General features: G+C 55.8%; 1 protein-coding gene across 1 annotated transcript; it reads right to left on the minus strand.

Annotated features, from left to right (window-relative positions):
* Window positions 1–6,989: 6,989 nt before the first annotated feature.
* CDC37 (cell division cycle 37, HSP90 cochaperone) lies at window positions 6,990–16,180 on the minus strand. Its single transcript, XM_047096157.1, has 8 exons — window positions 16,013–16,180; window positions 10,380–10,661; window positions 9,926–10,034; window positions 9,702–9,817; window positions 9,499–9,621; window positions 8,770–8,952; window positions 8,609–8,680; window positions 6,990–7,573 (listed from the first exon to the last, which is right to left on the minus strand). Exons 1-8 carry the CDS (start codon window positions 16,112–16,114, stop codon window positions 7,418–7,420), a joined length of 1,143 nt encoding a protein of 380 aa, XP_046952113.1. The 5' UTR covers window positions 16,115–16,180; the 3' UTR covers window positions 6,990–7,417.
* Window positions 16,181–16,904: the final 724 nt, after the last annotated feature.

Raw genomic sequence — 16,904 nt, forward strand, 5'->3', positions numbered from 1 at the left:
AGTCGTCAGCCACTTTTGATATCTGATCAAGTTCCTCCCAGTTGGTGTCCACAGAAAACTGGAGAATTATTTGGTGTGGAAAACCCACATACTGGGTATCAGAAGTATTGTAAGTAGAGAAAGCTTTCCTTTAGCATGCATTAAAGAAAACTTGCATGGGCTTCGCCTGTGGGTCCAGTTTTAAAGAACAACAGTAATAAGGCAACTACCCAGCCCAAGAAATAAACACTCACTCCTCAGAAGCTCCTTGTTCTAAATCAGCAAACCCATCTTTCTGTCCCTTTGTCTGCTGTACTTTTCTTTGCAGTCTTTTTTCCCCCAAGTTTTTGTTTACTTTTGAGAGAGAGAGAGAGAGAGTGCATGCACGCGCATGTGCAAGCAGGGAGGAGCAGAGAGAGAGGAAGAGAGAAAATCCCAAGCTGGCTCCACACTGTTTGCCCAGAGCCCTACTTGGGGCTTGAACCCATGATCCTTGAGATCCTGACTTGAGCTGAGATCAAGAGTCTGGTTCTTAACCGACTGAGCTACCCGGGCGCCCCTTTTTGCAGTCTTTTTTTTTTTTTTTTTTTAATGGGGCACTAATTTATTTATTTATTTTTAAATGTTTATTTATTTATTTTGAGAGAGAGTGTGTGAGAGCTGGAAAGGGACAGAGAGAGAGAGAGAGAGAGAGAGAGAGAGAGAAAGAAGATCCCAAGCAGGCTCCACACTGTCAGTGTTCGAAGCCTGATGTGGAGCTTGAACTCACAAACCGCGAGATCATGACCTGCGCTGGTGATTTGGACGCTTAACTGACTGACTCACCCAGGCGCCCCACTTTGGAATCTTTACGACAATTTGACATTTCACTGGAAGTTTCTTTGAGCACTGATCTTCACGCCTGTCTTCCACTCTAGAAGGTCAGCTCCACAGCGGAGGGGTCCGTGTGGTTCTCCACTGCACCCACAGCACCTGGAATTATGCCTGACACCCGGTAGGTGCCTAAGAAACTGGTGGGGTGAATGGCCTAGGGAGCCATTGGGCCTGACCTTCTGTCCTGCTTGCTGTGGAAGGGCTGACCGTGGCCTTCTGGCCTCAGCTTCCTCTCTGCCACGGGGAGTGCAGCGACAGGAAGCCAAAGGTGCCAAATGCTTTAACAGCCAGCTGAGTGAGGCGGGGGACAGCCTCTACTGGGCCCAGAGCTGGCCCACAGAGCACAGAGTGAGCCCGGGACTGAGTGTCCAGCATCCCCGGAGGGATGGGAAATGGCAAGTGACTATTATGACTAATGATCATAATGATGGTAATAACCCCGGTAATAAGAATAAATCATAATAATAGCTCACATTGGCCCAGACTGGATGCCAGGCCCAGGGCTGAGTGCTTAGAGTTTAGGGAGCCCTCTCAGTTTCTTTTATTTATATTTATTTATTTATTTCTAATGTTTTTAATGTTTACTTATTTTTGAGAGAGAGTGCAAGTGGGGGAGGGACAGAGAAAGAGAGAGAGACACAATCCGAAGCAGGCTCCAGGCCCTGAGCTGTCAGCCCAGGGCCCAACGTGGGGCTCAAACCAAGGAACCACGAGATCACGACCTGAGCCAAAGTCCGACGCCCAACCCACTGAACCACCCAGGTGCCCCTTTATTTATTTATTTATTTATTTATTTATTTATTTTTAAGATTTTATTTTTAGGGGCGCCTGGGTGGCTCGGTGGGTTAAGTGTCAGACCATTGACTTTGGCTCAGGTCATGATCTCACGGTTCTTGGGATCAAGCCCCGCATTGGGCTCTGCACTGAGAGCGTGGAGCCTGCTGGAGAGTCTCTCTCCCCCACTCTCTCGCAAAATAAACAAATAAACATTAAAAAATAAAAGAGGCACGGAAGCGGCAGGGAAGGCTCAGATACCGCTCCCAGGGCCCAAGGCCTCCTTCTCAAACTCCTCCATTGCAGACAGATACACCAACCACCGGGGCTTACCCAGGACCAAGGGAGATTCCCAGGCTGGGGACTTCCGCGGTTAAAACTGCGACAGTCCTGAACGACCTGAGACAATTGGTCACCGGTGTCCAGCGGATTTTCAGGAGGAAGTTAGCACCGGGGGATTCCCCTGAGTCTGCAGGGAGGGGCCTCCTGGAGCTCCCAGCAGACCAGGGAAGAGCCAAGAGTTGATGAACTAAATTAGAATCTTTGTGTTCTTGGGGCGCCTGGGTGGCGCAGTCGGTTAAGCGTCCGACTTCAGCCAGGTCACGATCTCGCGGTCCGTGAGTTCGAGCCCCGCGTCGGGCTCTGGGCTGATGGCTCGGAGCCTGGAGCCTGTTTCCACCGATTCTGTGTCTCCCTCTCTCTCTGCCCTTCCCCCGTTCATGCTCTGTCTCTCTCTGTCCCAAAAAATAAATAAACGTTGAAAAAAAAAAAAAAAAAAAGAATCTTTGTGTTCTTTTCAACTGGAGGATCTGTGGACCCGTCAGCCCCTTCCCCCAAACAGCCATTAGGTTGGTCAGTTTTCTGGGAACCCTTCCAAGGAATTGTCACACCCTGTCAGCCACACATGTGAATACAGGAGTCTAGTCAAGTCCCACCAGCGGCCTGAAACTAGACATTCTCTGCTTGTCTTGGGAGGAAACGGAGGAGTTAACGCACATGAAGGCCGGAACCAGAAGGTCTGGGTTCAAATCCCAGCTCAGTCACTGTGTGATCCCGGGCTGACGGGTCCACAGATCCTCCCATTGAAAAGAGCACAAAGAGATTCTAATTTAGTTCATCAACTCTTGGCTCTTCCCTGGTCTGCTGGGAGCTCCGGGAGGCCCCTCCCTGCAGACTCAGGGGAATCCCCCTGAAATATTTCAGGCACTCGAAAGGGGGTAGAAATTAAAAACATCAGCTAGGCAAAAGACGGAAACGACCCAGGTGTCCATCAACAGCTGAAGGGATACGCAAAATGTAACGTAGCCGTACGATGGAATATTATTGTCATAACAAGGAATGAAGCTTTGACACGTGCTTCGTCCTACAACGTCAACGAGTCTTGAAAACATTATGTGAAGTGCAGGGAGCCAGACGCAAAAGACAAATGATCCCAATTTATACCAGATCCCTAGAGGAGTCAGAGTCATAGAGAAAGAAAGAAGACGGTAGGAGCCAAGGGCAGGTGGAGGGGGAAGGGGAACACGTGTTTGATGGGGACAGGGTTTCAGTCTGGGAAGAAAAAGGAATTCTGGACACGGGCGGTGGTGATGGTTGCACCGCAGCGTGAATGTACTTAATGCCCCTGAACCATGAGCTTAAAAGTGGTTAAAATGGGAAATTTTACATATGTTTATTTTATCGTAATTAATAAAGAAACAAAACGCCCACTCAGGAAAAAAGAAACAGCATAAATATAGTGGAGAATCTCGGCTTTTCACTTGGTGGGTAGGCAGGTAAGGGGCATGGGGGCTGGAGTAACTTGTTCTAGGCTCTGTCCCCAGGCCCCAGGATATTTGTTGCCTTAGAGCAGCTTTTCTAGAGGGCTTCCTTCTGTGGCCACAAGAGAACAAAGTGCTTCATCCAGCTTCCACGTCCCTGGCTTCTGGTGGGTTCTACCAATGGGGGAGCCTGGCCGGAGACCAGAAGTAGGAGTCCAGGAAGGGATATCTGTCCCCTTGCTCCCTCCCTGCCTGGTCACAGTTTGGGCCGTGGCTGTGCTGTGTCTCTGTGACCACATATTCTGCAAAGAGCACTTTCTTCATGGCTCCAGATCTCGGTGAGTTCTGCTAATTCTGTTTCCTGCATATACCCTTGAGCCTAGGATGTGGTGCCTCCCTGTGGTGGGCAGAATGAAAGACTTCCGGAGGTGTCCGTGTAGCATCTGAACTAATCCTTGGAATCTGTGAACATGTCAGGCTTCGTTAGGGAGAAGCATCACAAGGGAGCGTTACTAGTCTGCAGGCGGAAATTGAGGATGCTAATCAGTTGACCTTAAGGTAAGGAGATTATCCTGTTGGGTTCAAGGTCATCACAAGGATCCTTAAAAGTGGAAGGGGAAGGCAGAAAAAGAAATCAGAAGGGCGCCTGGGTGGCTCAACCAGTTAAGCGGTTGACTCTTGGTTTCGGCTCAGGTCATGATCTCACAGTTCATGAGTTCAAGCCCCGCATTGGGCTCCACGCTGACAGTGTGGAGCCTGCTTGGGAATTCTCTCTCTCTCTCTGCCCCCGCCCCCCCACTTTCAAAATAAATAAGTTTAAAAAAAGAAAAAGAAGTCGGAGTGATGTGATGTGAGAGTCTGACTTATTTTCACCATCTTTGAAGATGGCGTCGGGCCCCAAGCCAAGGACTGTGGGCAGCCTCTAGAAACCGGACAGGGCAAGGAAATGGATCCTACCCCGAGTTTTCAGAAGGATCGTAGCTCTGCCAATGTCTTAGTTTTAACCCAGTGACACTCGTGTCAGACTTCTGGGCTGCAGAACTCTAAGATAATAAATTTGTGTTGAAGGTGCTAAGTTTGTGGTTGTTACAGCAGCTGTAGAAAATACATTTGAAGAATGCCTGTGTGGCTCAGTTGGTTGAGCATCTGACTTCAGGTCGTGCTCTCACAGTTTGTGAGTTCAAGTCTCATGTCGGGCTCTGTGCTGACAGCTCAGAGCCTGGAACCTGCTTCAGATTCCGTGCCTCCCTCTTGCTGTCTGCCCCTGTCCCGCTGGCACTCTGTCTCTCCTAAGTAAACGTTTTTTTTTTTTTTTTAATTAGAAAAACAAAACATTGGGTATACATTTGTTGCTTCTCCAATCCCCCTGCCCCGCTCACATCCCTGACATCAACCCCTTGATTGCAATTGTTGTTAAACCCTTTTGAGTTGAATTCTGTCCCCCCCCCCCCCCCAGCTAAGACCCAGAGATCCTGCTTCCAGGAATTTTTCCTACAGGTAGGATGCCCGTACTCATGGGAAGTGGTGCACAAGGGTATTTCTTGCTTGCAAAGATAGAGACTGGGAAAACCCCAGATGTTAATCAAAAAGGGTCAGTGAAACCAACGCTGAGATAGGCGTATATTGGAGCTTTCTACACAGGATAGAAGGAATGAGGAAGTGTTGACGATAAGGGGAGGTCAGTCTGCAGGTCTGTTGTTCAGTGAAAAAAAAAAAAAAAAGATGCATTTCCGACTATAGGATATGCTGTTTTGGGTAAAAGAGAGGAGGGGGGTAAGAACAAGTTTCTGAAAAGAAACTCTGGAAGTTGTCACAAGAAACCATGGACAGTGGGGTCCTGTGATTGGGGGAAGGGAACCGCCTGGGTAGATAATGAGCAGATATGGAGCTGTCTCCCTATTTCTTAATATTGCTTGATGCGTTTTAAATCCCGTGTCCTACGAGAGCCAACACTAGGGTGAGGCAGGTGAGGCTTGAAAGCAAAAGAGGGCACCAAAAAGCTCAGTAACCAAGATAAATACTTTAATGCAATATTTTTAAAAAGCACAATGAATGTGAAAAAAAAAAAAAAACAAAACCCATCCACGAACAAAATATTGAAATCTTAAGCAAAGAATCAGTAACAGTGCTGAGTTGTATTGGAGCCTGAGGCAGAAGGAAAAGCCAGTAATATGGATTCTACCTTGGAAAGTTTTCACAGTAAACAATGAACTTGCCAATCCTGGATGAATCCTGGACAGGCGAGATTTACCAAGGACCCTAGGATGCCTTCCTCCTGCCCAAGCCCTCTGGATCCCTGGCTGCCGTTCCCACCATATGAAAAGCTTTAGGAGATGCCACTGGGGTTTGCAGCTCACGGTTGCCCCCTGGTGGCAACCAACGTGCACCAACACCACCTAGAGGCTCTGCTTTGGTAGAGGTTTACTGACCGCCCACTGCGCGCCAGGACCCCTCCAGGGCACTGTGAGCACCCGAGGACCACGTGACACTGTTTGTGCCCCGGTGGTGCTCACAGCGCCAGGGAGAGGACGACTCGAGGTTGACAAAGCTTGGCACATGGCAGGTGAGGCGAGCCGAGCCGCCTGGCTGGAAGTGAGGGGCAACTCGGGTGGGTCAGGGAGGGCTCCTGGGAAAAAGTGGTACTGAGCTCTGGTCTGAGTGACAAGCAGCTGCCCGGAGTGGGGTCTCCTGGAAAGGGGCAGGCAGAGGGATTCACTGGTTGGTTTCATCTTAAACTGATGTCTTTGTTCATCATACTATTCTTGAGGCCCTTTTCTGTGGCCCAAACGTTCCGTTACTTTATAAAGGAGCCCCGTGAGGGCTGCAGGGAAGGGTGTTTGGGTAAAGGGACAGACACACCAAGGCCCGCATTTTGAGCATCTAAGTGCCAGGCGCCATGCTTGCCCTGTGGTATGATGTCATTTTAGTACTGCCCCAGGAGAAAGGCACTAACATTACTCATTGTGCACAGGAGGGGTACACTGAGGCTAAGGAAGTTGCCAAGGTCACACTGATAAAGAGAAATTTAAAGTGCTCAAGAACCTGCAAGGAGAGAGGGAGAACAGAGGGGAGGACATGAGACCAGGGCAGAGAGAGGACCGGGCAGAAGGGGCACGCCTGTCTGCTGCGGAGAGGGCTTTTGGCTTCTGCTGGGAGGGAAGGATGTACCTTGTTCACGGCCACCCTCCGGCCACGGCCTGTTGGGGTCTGGTGTGGAAGGGGGAGATGGGGACGAGGCTGGGGCAGGCTGCAGGCCAGAGGTGACGGGGATCCGGACCAGGGAGGAGGTCACGGAGACCGAGGGCAGTGGTCAGAGATTGAGGATGATGTTCCTGAATGGGTGGCAGCAGGGGGCCGGGAGGACAAGCCACAAAGAGTGGGGGGTGAGGCTGAGAACTCTAACGTAAAGGCATCCTGGGGAAGAATGTTCTAGGCAGTGGAATAGCTTGTGTAAGAAGAGCCTGGAACCAGAATAGAGAGAACCAGAATAGAGATAGCTGGAGGATAAGGCCTGGGGCAACACAGGCCAGGCCTCTGACACTCACTGGGTTCCCCTCCCACCCCAAGAGAAGAGCTGTGTCAACAGCCCTCAAGACGCCCCCCTGAGCATCTGAAATCCTTTATTGGTAGATCATTGCTGTTTACCATATAGAAGACTCGAGAGCGGATGAACAGTGAAAACAGAGCCCATAGTGACTGGAGCAGGCCTCTGGGCTGGGGACCCTCCCCACACCCCACGGACCAGCCTAGCGACCTCCACCCCTCCCTGGACCCTCAGGCCTTTGGCATAATGCTGATGGGTGGGGGGTGGGGGGGTGGCCTGCAGGCAGTGAAGCCCCTTGACTCAAAGCAGAGACTTGGATGAGCACTGAGGTGGGGGCAGTGGGATGGGGGCAGCTCTCTCCCTGACCCGGGCCGGGCGGGAGCAGCGAAAGTGGAGGAAGCCAGGAGCTGGGGAGAGGCATCTATTTTTGTTTTCTGAAAAGGGGCACACGGGGGCCTGCGGGCAGGCAGGCGGCAGCCGGGGCGAGTCACGCGCTGACATCCTTCTTGTCGCCTGGCTTGGGGCCGGCTTCCAGCAAGGGGTCCCCGGGGCCTGCCTCCTCCCCCTCCTTGGCCTCGCTGGACTTGGAGTTGGGGACCCAGAGGCCAGAGTCGATGCAGCGCTGCATGTGGTACTTCGCATCCTGTGGGGAGAGAGGTGGTGAGTGAGGCCGGGCTGCGGCCTTCTAGGGGCCCTGCCCGTGCCCTGCATATCCCTAGACGTTCTTACTGCTTGTTCTAGCCCAGAGCTGGCCCAAGGGACTCTGCAACGATGGAAGTGGCCTGTAATCGGCATCATCCAACACGGCAGCCACCAGCCACATGTGGCTGCCAAAACTTCAGTGGCCAGTGCGGGGGAGGAACAGAACTTTACATTTTACTTAACTTTAATTCAAATTAAACAACGTACATCCAGAACAAAAGCTACGTTCCGGTAAAATGCATCTACTTGTAAAGACAGGCACTGAGCCCGTGAACCAGTTTGAAGACCCCAGGTCTAGAGAGCCATTCTCATGGAAGCTTCTAGTAATCCTGGGCCAGGTCCTGCGACTAGACCCATTTCACAGAGGCGGAACTAGTGTGGCCAACGAGCGAGCCAAGTGGCAGGAATGGGATCAAACCAAGGTCTAGGAAGACACAAAGTCCTGTCTACCAGCACTATTACTGTTCCTAGTAACACCACCAGCCAGGGGCGCCTGACTGTCTCAGTCAGTAGTAGGGCACGCGACTCGTGATCTCTGGGTCACGAGTTCAAGCCCACACTGGGCGTAGACCTCACTTAATAAAACAGTTGACGTTTACCGAGTGTTCAACCATTTTCCGTACTAGCGTAGAAACCGTGGTTTGATGGGGTAACCAAGGCTGGGGAGCAGAGCCCCTTTCTTGGGCAAAGGTGGAGTCAGCCTGGTGTGCCCACTATGCTCATAAACGGCCCATGGTGACAGTGACACTCAATGGCAGGGGATATGCTGAAAGTTCCGTGTTCGCTGCTGGAGTCACACCGGAGGTGCTCCGCGTACGTAAACGAGCGCGTGGCACGAAAGCCTGGCTGCCTGCCGTGCCGGCCACGAGGGGACGCGACCTCCCTTGTTCCTCTGGGAAGCCCAGAGGGGACACTGCTACCGGCAACGTGGGCAGGCAGGGCTGGGGAGGGACGGGCCTGGGGCGCGGTTACTCACGGTGGGGTCCATCTTGCTGATGGCGTCTTGAAGCATCTGCACATCTTTCACGTCGAAGCATTTCTGCAGTTCCTGCGGGTGCAGATGGGCCGGGGTCAGGAGCCGGGTCCCCGGGGAGTCCCGCCTGCTGCCCACCCGGGGCAGGGGAGCCGGAGCCGCACCTCAGGGAGAGACTCGTAGACCTCCACGGGGTCCAAGCCGCCGGGGCCGAGCCGCTTCCGGCGCTCCTCCTCCTCGTATTCCTTCATGGCCTTCTCGATGCGCAGCTTGGCGCGGCCCCGCACGCGCTCCTTGAAGGCCTCCAGTTCGTCGTTGAAGCCCTCCATGTACTGGCGGTCGGCCGTCTGCAGGGTCGGGGCCGGGAGGCACTCACTGGGCCGGACCCAGGACCCCCCCGCCCCCCGCAGCAGGCCCTCAGACCCTCGGTCAGTCTCCTCCACGGGACGACCTCCAAGCCAGTCCCACCGTCCACATGCTAACGGCCACCGGCCTGCACGCCTCCTGAGCTACAGACCTGTGATGTGACGCTCACCTCCTGCACGTCCCCGAGGGGCTCTGCAGGCACCTCAAGGTCGGCACAGCCAACCCGATCTCTGCATCACCACCACCGGCTGCCCGGGTAGCTCTGTTCCTCCAGGCGCTTGGGTGAGAAACCCCAGGTGCCCTTGGCTCTGTCCCTCCCCCCCCGTAGGGACTTCCGGCACGTCCTGTCAGCTCCCCTTTTAGATTCTGTCTGGAGGCCAACCGGTCTGTGGCCCCTGCACGTCTCTGCCCTCTCCTGATATCGCGGGTTCTGATCCCACGGGCCTGAGTCTGAGGTGGACACGTGGACTGTGGCCCGCACCCCGAGGAGGCCCGCGCCCCACCCGACCCGGCTCCTGGGCCGCGACCTTGATCTTGGTGAAGAACTGCCGGAAGCAGGCGCGGGGATCCACCTTCAGGCTCTTAGCCAGCTCCAGGATGAACTGCATGACGATGGTCTGGTGGGCCACCTGCTCCATGAGTGCACATTTCTGCCGAGGGAGAGCAGCGTGTCACCAAGTGGTGGCCTCAGGGCAGGGCCTTTCCCAGTCGCAGGGCAGGCTCCACTCACCTCCTCCACCTCTAGGTCAATGCACCAGATGACCAGGTAGTTGGCGGTCTCCTCGCACACCAGATGGACATTGTCCGACAGGTACTTCTGGCTGTCGTCCCAGCGACGGAGCATGCCTACGAGACACCGTCGGTGAGGCGCTGAAGGGCCCAGGAGGCGGGGGGCCAGCCCCTGTCGTCCGCACCCCTCACCAGGGGGCCCCCGCCACCCCGCGCCCAACTCACCAAAGTGCTTGATCTGTTTCTCGTACTTCTCCACGAACGTTTTGTGTTTCTGCTCCCTCACTTCCTCCGACTCCTCCTCCGCCTGCTCTGGCTTGGTATTGACCATGCTCTGTGATGGGGCGAGAGGGGGAGTGGGCTGGGGCGAGGCCGCACGGCGCCTCCAGCTCGGCCGGCTGGGCCGAGGCCGCAGCGCCCATCCCATCCACGGCGGAGGCGGTGACGGCGCCGTGAGCATCGAGGCGGCGGGAGCGTGGGTGTGGCAGGTGTGGCCTCGCACTAGGGCCTTCGGGCAGATCAGAGGGGGGTACCAGTGGGGTGCTCCATCCGCCCAGCCCCACGCCTTTCCCTCCCCGCCCGGGGCCCGCCAGTCCATCCCTCCCTCCACCCGCACAATCCTTGCCCCCCACCTGCCCGCCCGCCACCCAGTGCACCCTGCCCGGCCCCGCCCCCGCACCTTGCTGAAGCCGTCCTTGCTGAGCGTGTCCACGTTCCAGGGCATGCTCTTCTCCTTCTTGCGCATCTCCTCCAGCTTCTGCTCCCAGCTCCGCTCCTCCTTGCGCAGCTGCTGAGCCTCAGCCTGCAGCCGCTCTAGCTCCGCCTTGCTGCCCTCGCCCTCCGCCGCCTCCAGCTCCTTCAGCCTCCGCTGGCACTCGGCCACCTTGCGCCTGCACTCGCGGCAGCCCCTCTCCAGCTCCTCCTTCTCCTTCTGGAACTGCTCCATGCGCTCCACCCGGGCCTGTGGGCAGAGGCAGCCCTTCACTCTGGGGAAGGGCCCGTCCCCTGACCCCAGCCCCGCCCCATCCCGTCCAGCAGCATCGGGGATGGCCCCAGGCGGGTGTCCGCACCACCCTCTGCACCACAGACACCCGCGGCTTCCCTTCCGCCCCACCTGCACACACCTGCGCGAGTCCACCCACCGCTGAGAACCCTCCCTCCTCGGCATCCGCGTCACTCGGAGCAAAAGCCCAAGTCCTATCCCCGACCCTGACCCACAAGGCTGTGCACCATCTGCCCTGCCCTCTTCCTCCAGTCACAACGGCTGCCTCCACTTTCCTTGAACCCACTTCAAACCTCAGGGCATTTGTACCGGCTGCTGGCTCTCTCTCCAGATTTCCCTCCCACCACCGCTTACTCCCTCCCGTGCTTACCAGTCTTTTTTTTTTTTTTTTTTTTAATGTTTATTTATTTTTGAAAGAGACAGCGAGCAGGGGAGGGGCAGAGAGAGAGGGAGACACAGAATCCGAAACAGGCTCCAGGCTCTGAGCTGTCAGCACAGAGCTCGACGTGGGGCTTGAGCCCATGAACCGTGAGATCATGACTGGAGTTGAAGTCGGACGCTTAACTGACTGAGCCACCCAGGCGCCCCCTTATCGTGTTTTAGACACCGTACCCCTCTAAGGGTAATAGCTCCGTGGAGGTGGGGCTCTGCTCACTCTCGTGTCTGCACACACAAGTGCACAGTAAAGGCTCAGGAAACACTCGTTGGGTGAATAAAGTAATGAAATACTGAATGGGGGTCTCAGGCTCCCCCTCTTCTTGGAGCCGCCCTCAGTGACACTCGGGTGCCCTCCCCTGCTCAGCAACCTCCTCCAGCCATCTCTGCCCCTGACTGAGGCCTGCTCACTGGCCCTGTCTTTCCCTCCTTCTACGCTACCCAGTCCTGATGGCTCTCACTTCCAGATGTCCCTCCAATTTGCTCCACCCCAAGTACGGCTCCTGGACCGCTGCCCAAACCCCTTCAGCTCTCTCCGGGCCAGTACCCCACCCTGAGCGTTAGCTTGGTACCCCCCCAGTCTCCCATCCCCCCCACCCCAGCTATTGCTCCCCAGACCTTCTCTTCTGCTGCACCCCAAGCTCAGATAGCACCCCTCCTCATTCCTGCTCTCGCTCAGTTCCTCCTTGGACCCCCTGTAGCATCGCATGGCCCTGTCTGCTCTCCATCCCTGCTCAGCTCCATCATCTCAGTGCCTGCTCAATCCAGAGCCACTGACGGGGCCCCGAAAAGTACCAGTGCCTTCCATCGCTGGTCCCCCAATCTAGACTCAGAGGCTGCCAGAGGAGTCTTTGAAATACGCGCATCTGTCTTCAGTCCTCCCGGATACCCCAACCTGAACTGTCTGGGTTCAGATGGGAACCCTGACCCTTGCCCCAAGCCGCCCAGATGGCACCAAGGCCCCACAGGGGCCTGGGTCCCACTCTCCTCTCCCAACTCTGGGTCCCAGGCAGATGCTGGCCCTTAAGGTTCCCCAAATGCAACAGCCCTCTCTTGACTCTTAGCCTTGCACATGCTGTTCCTTCCATCTGGAACTCTTTTCCCCTCACTCCACCTACACAGCGCCTTCCGCAAGTGCCCCCACTCTGCATCAGTGAGCCCCAAAGGCCCCTTCGCGATCATCAGAACATAGGATAAGATGCTGGAGGACAGCCGCAGGACCCCAAATGTGGGGTCATACCCCATGGCCACCAAGTAAAGGCTGGATGTCCTTGGGTCAATCCCCTAACTTCTAGGGACCTCAGTTTCCTCATCTGTCAAATGCAGACAACAGCACCCTCACGGGGTTGCACCGGGAGAAGCCAAGGTTACAAGTTAGGACAGATGGTCCAGAGCCATGCTGGATACTCAGCCATGGTGGCTACGGTCCTTACTATCCGAGGGGACACTCCCTCTCTCTGCCTTTCTCTTTGGGGACTCTTCTGGGGCTCAAACAAGAAAAAATGCACTTCAAGCATTTAGACGGATTTGCCAGAGCAAACGCCCGATAACTGGGAGTGGTTGTTGCCACAGTCACATCACCCAGCTCCACCACTTTCGGGCAACGTGACCTTGGCTGAGTCGCTTCCACTCTCACGGCCTTCGTATTCCTCGTTGTGAAGTGGGCCCTCAAGAGCTATTCCAAGGAAACAGCTTGCATACTGTTCATACTCAGTAACGGACACACCCCACGGTTATCACCACTGTCGCGGCCGCCGCCACCAGAAAGGTCTGCTAAGTCACTTCTGTGCCTTATTCGGGGCTGCATCTCCAGGTTCTAGCACAGAGCCAGGCACCTGGTGGGTGAGGGTCAGGAGACGGGGCCCTCCTCTAATGCCCCACAGGAGCCATACAATCAATCCCAAGCCTCACTTTCCCCCCACGTGGTCAAAGGTTGAGGAGGCCCTTGCTTCGTGGAGGGGAAAGAGAAAGAAGCCGCGGGCTCCATCACTTCCCCCACCTCCACGATGGGCCTGCGGGGCCCTGGAGGCTTCCTGCTGCCTTGTGAGGAGCTCTCTGGAGTTGGCATTACAGCTGGCCTCAGGTGGTGGCGGGAAACTATCACCCTGCTGGCCTATGCTGGGCGGCCACCAAGCTCTTCTCGGTGTCCTCTGAGTGGCCGCCAGGGAGGCTGAAGCTAAATAAAGCCATCCCGGAGCTGGCAGGGGCGGCGGGCTGGGCAGGGCAGAAGCCACCGCAGAGAGAAGGGGCCGGCAGGGCTCACCACCCTCCTGCCGTACGGACAGAAAGACCGAGGCTCACAGAATCTCAATGCCATACAGTTCAATGGAAGGAGCCACGAGGAACCAGTAACAGTAGCTGTATTTGGACAAGGAAGCCAGGGAACTGGGGCTGGGAGACTCCCTTGTCCCCTTCTGGAACCTCTGGAATTTTTCTTTACCACGAACGCGAATTACCTAAATAACAATGATGACAGAGAGCGGTTCAAGTTTACGGACAGCTCATCACACGTCAGATGTTGTCTCAAGGACATTACACACATTAAGTAAGGAAGGGAACCCCAGGGACGACTGGGTGGCACAGTTAAGCGTCCGGCTGCTGATTTCAGCTCAGGTTGTCATCTCGTGGTTCATGGGATGGAGCCCCGTGTCAGCCTGCCTGGGATTCTCTGTCCCTTTCTCTCTGCTCCTCCCCCTACCCCTGTGCGTGCTCGCTCGCTCTCTCTCTCTCTCAAAAATAAAATAAAATAAAATAAAAAATACAAACATTAAAAAAATAAGGTAACTCCTCACAATGACCCTATTGGGTGGACACGCTTAGTATTCCCAGCCGGGGAAATTTAGGCACAAAGAGAGAAGACGACTCACTAGAGGTCGTACAGTAAGTCAGTGATTGAGAAGCGAGGATTGGAACTTAGGTGTGCTGGCCCCGGCTCGGAAGCACACCAGGCTACCTTTACACTAATCCCCCCTCCCCGTCCCATGTGGGGACTCTCTCTCCCAGCCCCGAGCCAAGTACCAGCTGGGCCTAATCTCGTTTCAGTCTTAGGATGGTCTCTAGGGGCAGGGAAAGTAAAGGAGTAAGTGGGAGGGCTGGGATTAGAACCCAAGCTTGCCTGCCACTGAATGGGGCGCTAAAGATCGTTCCCTCCCCTCCCCCGCCCCAACACTCTCCGCTACAGCTACAGGGCCCTCGGCAGGACGGGGAAAAGGTCCTGTGCCCAAAGGGAGGAAGGCATGGCGGGCAGGATTCTGCAGGAGAGGGGGCACCAGGTGGGAGCCTTCCCACCCGGCAGGACCAAACTGTTCTTCACACAGCTGTATAGATTAACCTCTTTATGTGACAGAAATAGGTGTTCCCAAGAATAGTCTTCAGAGCTCTGCGGAGGTCTTAAGCATTTCATAATAAAATGTTACACACGGCAAGTAAAGGAAAGTGCTAGAACTTTCTTCTTACACTCAGTGGCTTGCCTGGCAGGTAAGGCCCAAGAGATTGCTGCTTTAAGGTAAGGGCTGGACATGGGCTTGGGGACCAGATGTAGGGACTAGAGACACTGCAGGATGGGGAAGGGCCCTTCTAGGAGGTTCTGGATAAATGACTGGGAGTTGCTATATGCGAGGGTGGGGTGGGGAATTCCTAAGTGGAAGGTTCTGAGAAATATATACCCTCAGTGTGAGTGTAACATGCACAAGTATGTGGGTGTAGGAGCTCCGATTTGGGGGAGCAAGAGGTTAGAATATTAGGTCTTATGAGACCTGTTCTGTTGGTCTGTGAGCACTGCTGGGCAGGGAGAGGCGGGAGGACACCCAGGTAGGACTCCAGGATCTGGATTGGGGGGCAAATAGATAAAAGAAAGGGAAGTAAATATGGAATCAGATTGGGAGGGTCCCTCATGAGAGCAGGGGCAATTGGGGTGCCTGACAGCAGCAGACCAAGCTGGGGACAGGAGGGAGGCCAGGTGGGTTTGGATGTTGGACCTGAGTTGGTATAAGGCATTCCTAGGCTACCTACAGGAAGCTGTTGGGGGTGGCTGGTGCCTGGGCTTGCAAAAGCAAGGAGGGGCAGGGGCTCTGGCTGTGCCGGAAGCCCTGCGGGGTAGGGCTTCCTGGACTAGTGGGAAATGGGGTCCACAGCAGGTGAGGCTAGAGTGGCTGGAATTGGAGGCTCCATCAGAGTGGAGCTGGTGGTTCAGTCCGGAGGGAAAACGGGTTCCAAAACTCCAGCCTGGATGGGACCGAAGGCCCTGGTGGAGCACCAGTCTGCATTCTAGGGAAGGGGTCCTGGGTTGGAATCTCAAGCCAGGAACAGAAATCTCAGGGGAGGACAGAGAGCCTTGTTCTGTTTGGAGAAGGAGCGGGATCTCTGGATCTGAATGGGAATCTCTGCCAAGAACTAGGGAGGAAGATCGCAGAATAAATTCAAACTATTGAGGACTCTAGTGATTGGAGAGGGACCGATGGTCTATCCGAGATCAGAAGTGCGTCCCCAAATATTACCAGGGTCCGGACTCTGAGGCAGAGGTTTGCGAGTCAGTGGGAGGTCCCAGATGGGATCGGGGAACACCCCCAAAGCTTGTCTTATCAGTTTGTACTCGGAGGAAGGTGCCCTAGGGGTCAACAGGGAGTTCCACACAGAAATCGGAGGGGAGGCCTGGGATCTCAGGTAGGGACTCAGCGCCCTGACATGTCGTTCTGGGGTCTAGAGTTGAATCGAGGAACCCTTAAGCGATATTAAAAGGCCAGACTATGCGTTGGGAACCCCAGGTGGCAATGGCGGGGTCCCTGGCAGTACTAGGGGTCAGAACTCTGGAGCGGAGACCCGGGCCGGGGGAGGGGGGGAGGGGGAAAGGAAGGGGATGGGCGCGCGCGCCTTACCTGGTGCCGCCAGCGGAAGAGACTGGCCGTGTCGATGTTGGGGTGCGTCTCGTCCTCATCGTCAGACACCTCGATGTGGTCCCACACGCTATAGTCCACCATCTTGCCTCAGCGGCTCAGCCCGCACGGGCTCCGGCTCTGACTCTGGCGGCGGCGGCGCTGGAGACTCGGCCTGCGGAGCCCCGCCCCTTCCGCTTCCGCCCGGGCGCGCACGTCCCCGCCCGCGCATGACGTTATATCCCTAGTAACCGCGGTGGCGGCACTGGCGACCCTGCTTACCTTAAAGGGTCCTGCGCACGTGTTCCGGCCCCCGGGAGTCCCCGCAAAGACCCCGCCTCATTGGGCGCGGGCCTCCACTGGGCACCTCCTGGGGGCATACGGACTGGCGTTCCGACCTCGATCCCCCCCTTCCGCTCTCCTGCTGCCCCCCGCTGGGCGTTTGCGGAGGCCGCGAGGGGCGGGGCAGAGAGCGAGTCCCCTTAGCCACGCCGCAGTGACGTCAGCCCGAGCCCTCTGCAGGGGCGGGCTTCGGCGGGAAGACCTCTCCCCCTGCCCCTTGAGACGAGGACCACACACAAGGCTGGGGAGAGGTGTCTTGATCAGAGCACTTTCCCAGAGCGAGGGGTACAGGGCCCTGCCCTGGAAAGGTCTAAGCGGAGAAGGAATACGGTCCTGCCTTTGGGGATGTGGGGGCGACGTGGCGCTGCCTTAGGGGTCTGTGTTTCCCTGACTCGGACCACAGCCTCCCGCTGGCGTCCCAGCCCTCTACCATTCCTGAGCTGGGATTCGCACACACACGCCCCCTCTAAAAATCACCCGGATCACCCTAACGGTCTCCGGAGCCTTGTCCGCGGCGTCTACCTGTGCGACCGCTGGGTGTCGCTAATGTCAA

This window comes from Lynx rufus, unplaced genomic scaffold (genome assembly GCF_022079265.1).
Source record: "Lynx rufus isolate CCGP_SWC_20201006 ecotype Redwood Valley unplaced genomic scaffold, mLynRuf1.p SCAF_4, whole genome shotgun sequence".
Classification (NCBI taxonomy): Eukaryota; Metazoa; Chordata; class Mammalia; order Carnivora; family Felidae; genus Lynx; species Lynx rufus.

Excerpts from the sequence above, each read along its gene's own strand:
- CDC37 (XM_047096157.1), bottom strand. The coding sequence starts at position 16,114 with ATGGTGGACTATAGCGTGTGGGACCACATCGAGGTGTCTGACGATGAG. Across the intron at positions 10,662-16,012 it reads TCTTCCGCTGGCGGCACCAG|GCCCGGGTGGAGCGCATGGA; the intron begins GTAAGGCGCGCG and ends CTCTGCCCACAG. Across the intron at positions 10,035-10,379 it reads GCAAGGACGGCTTCAGCAAG|AGCATGGTCAATACCAAGCC; the intron begins GTGCGGGGGCGG and ends GCCCCATCACAG.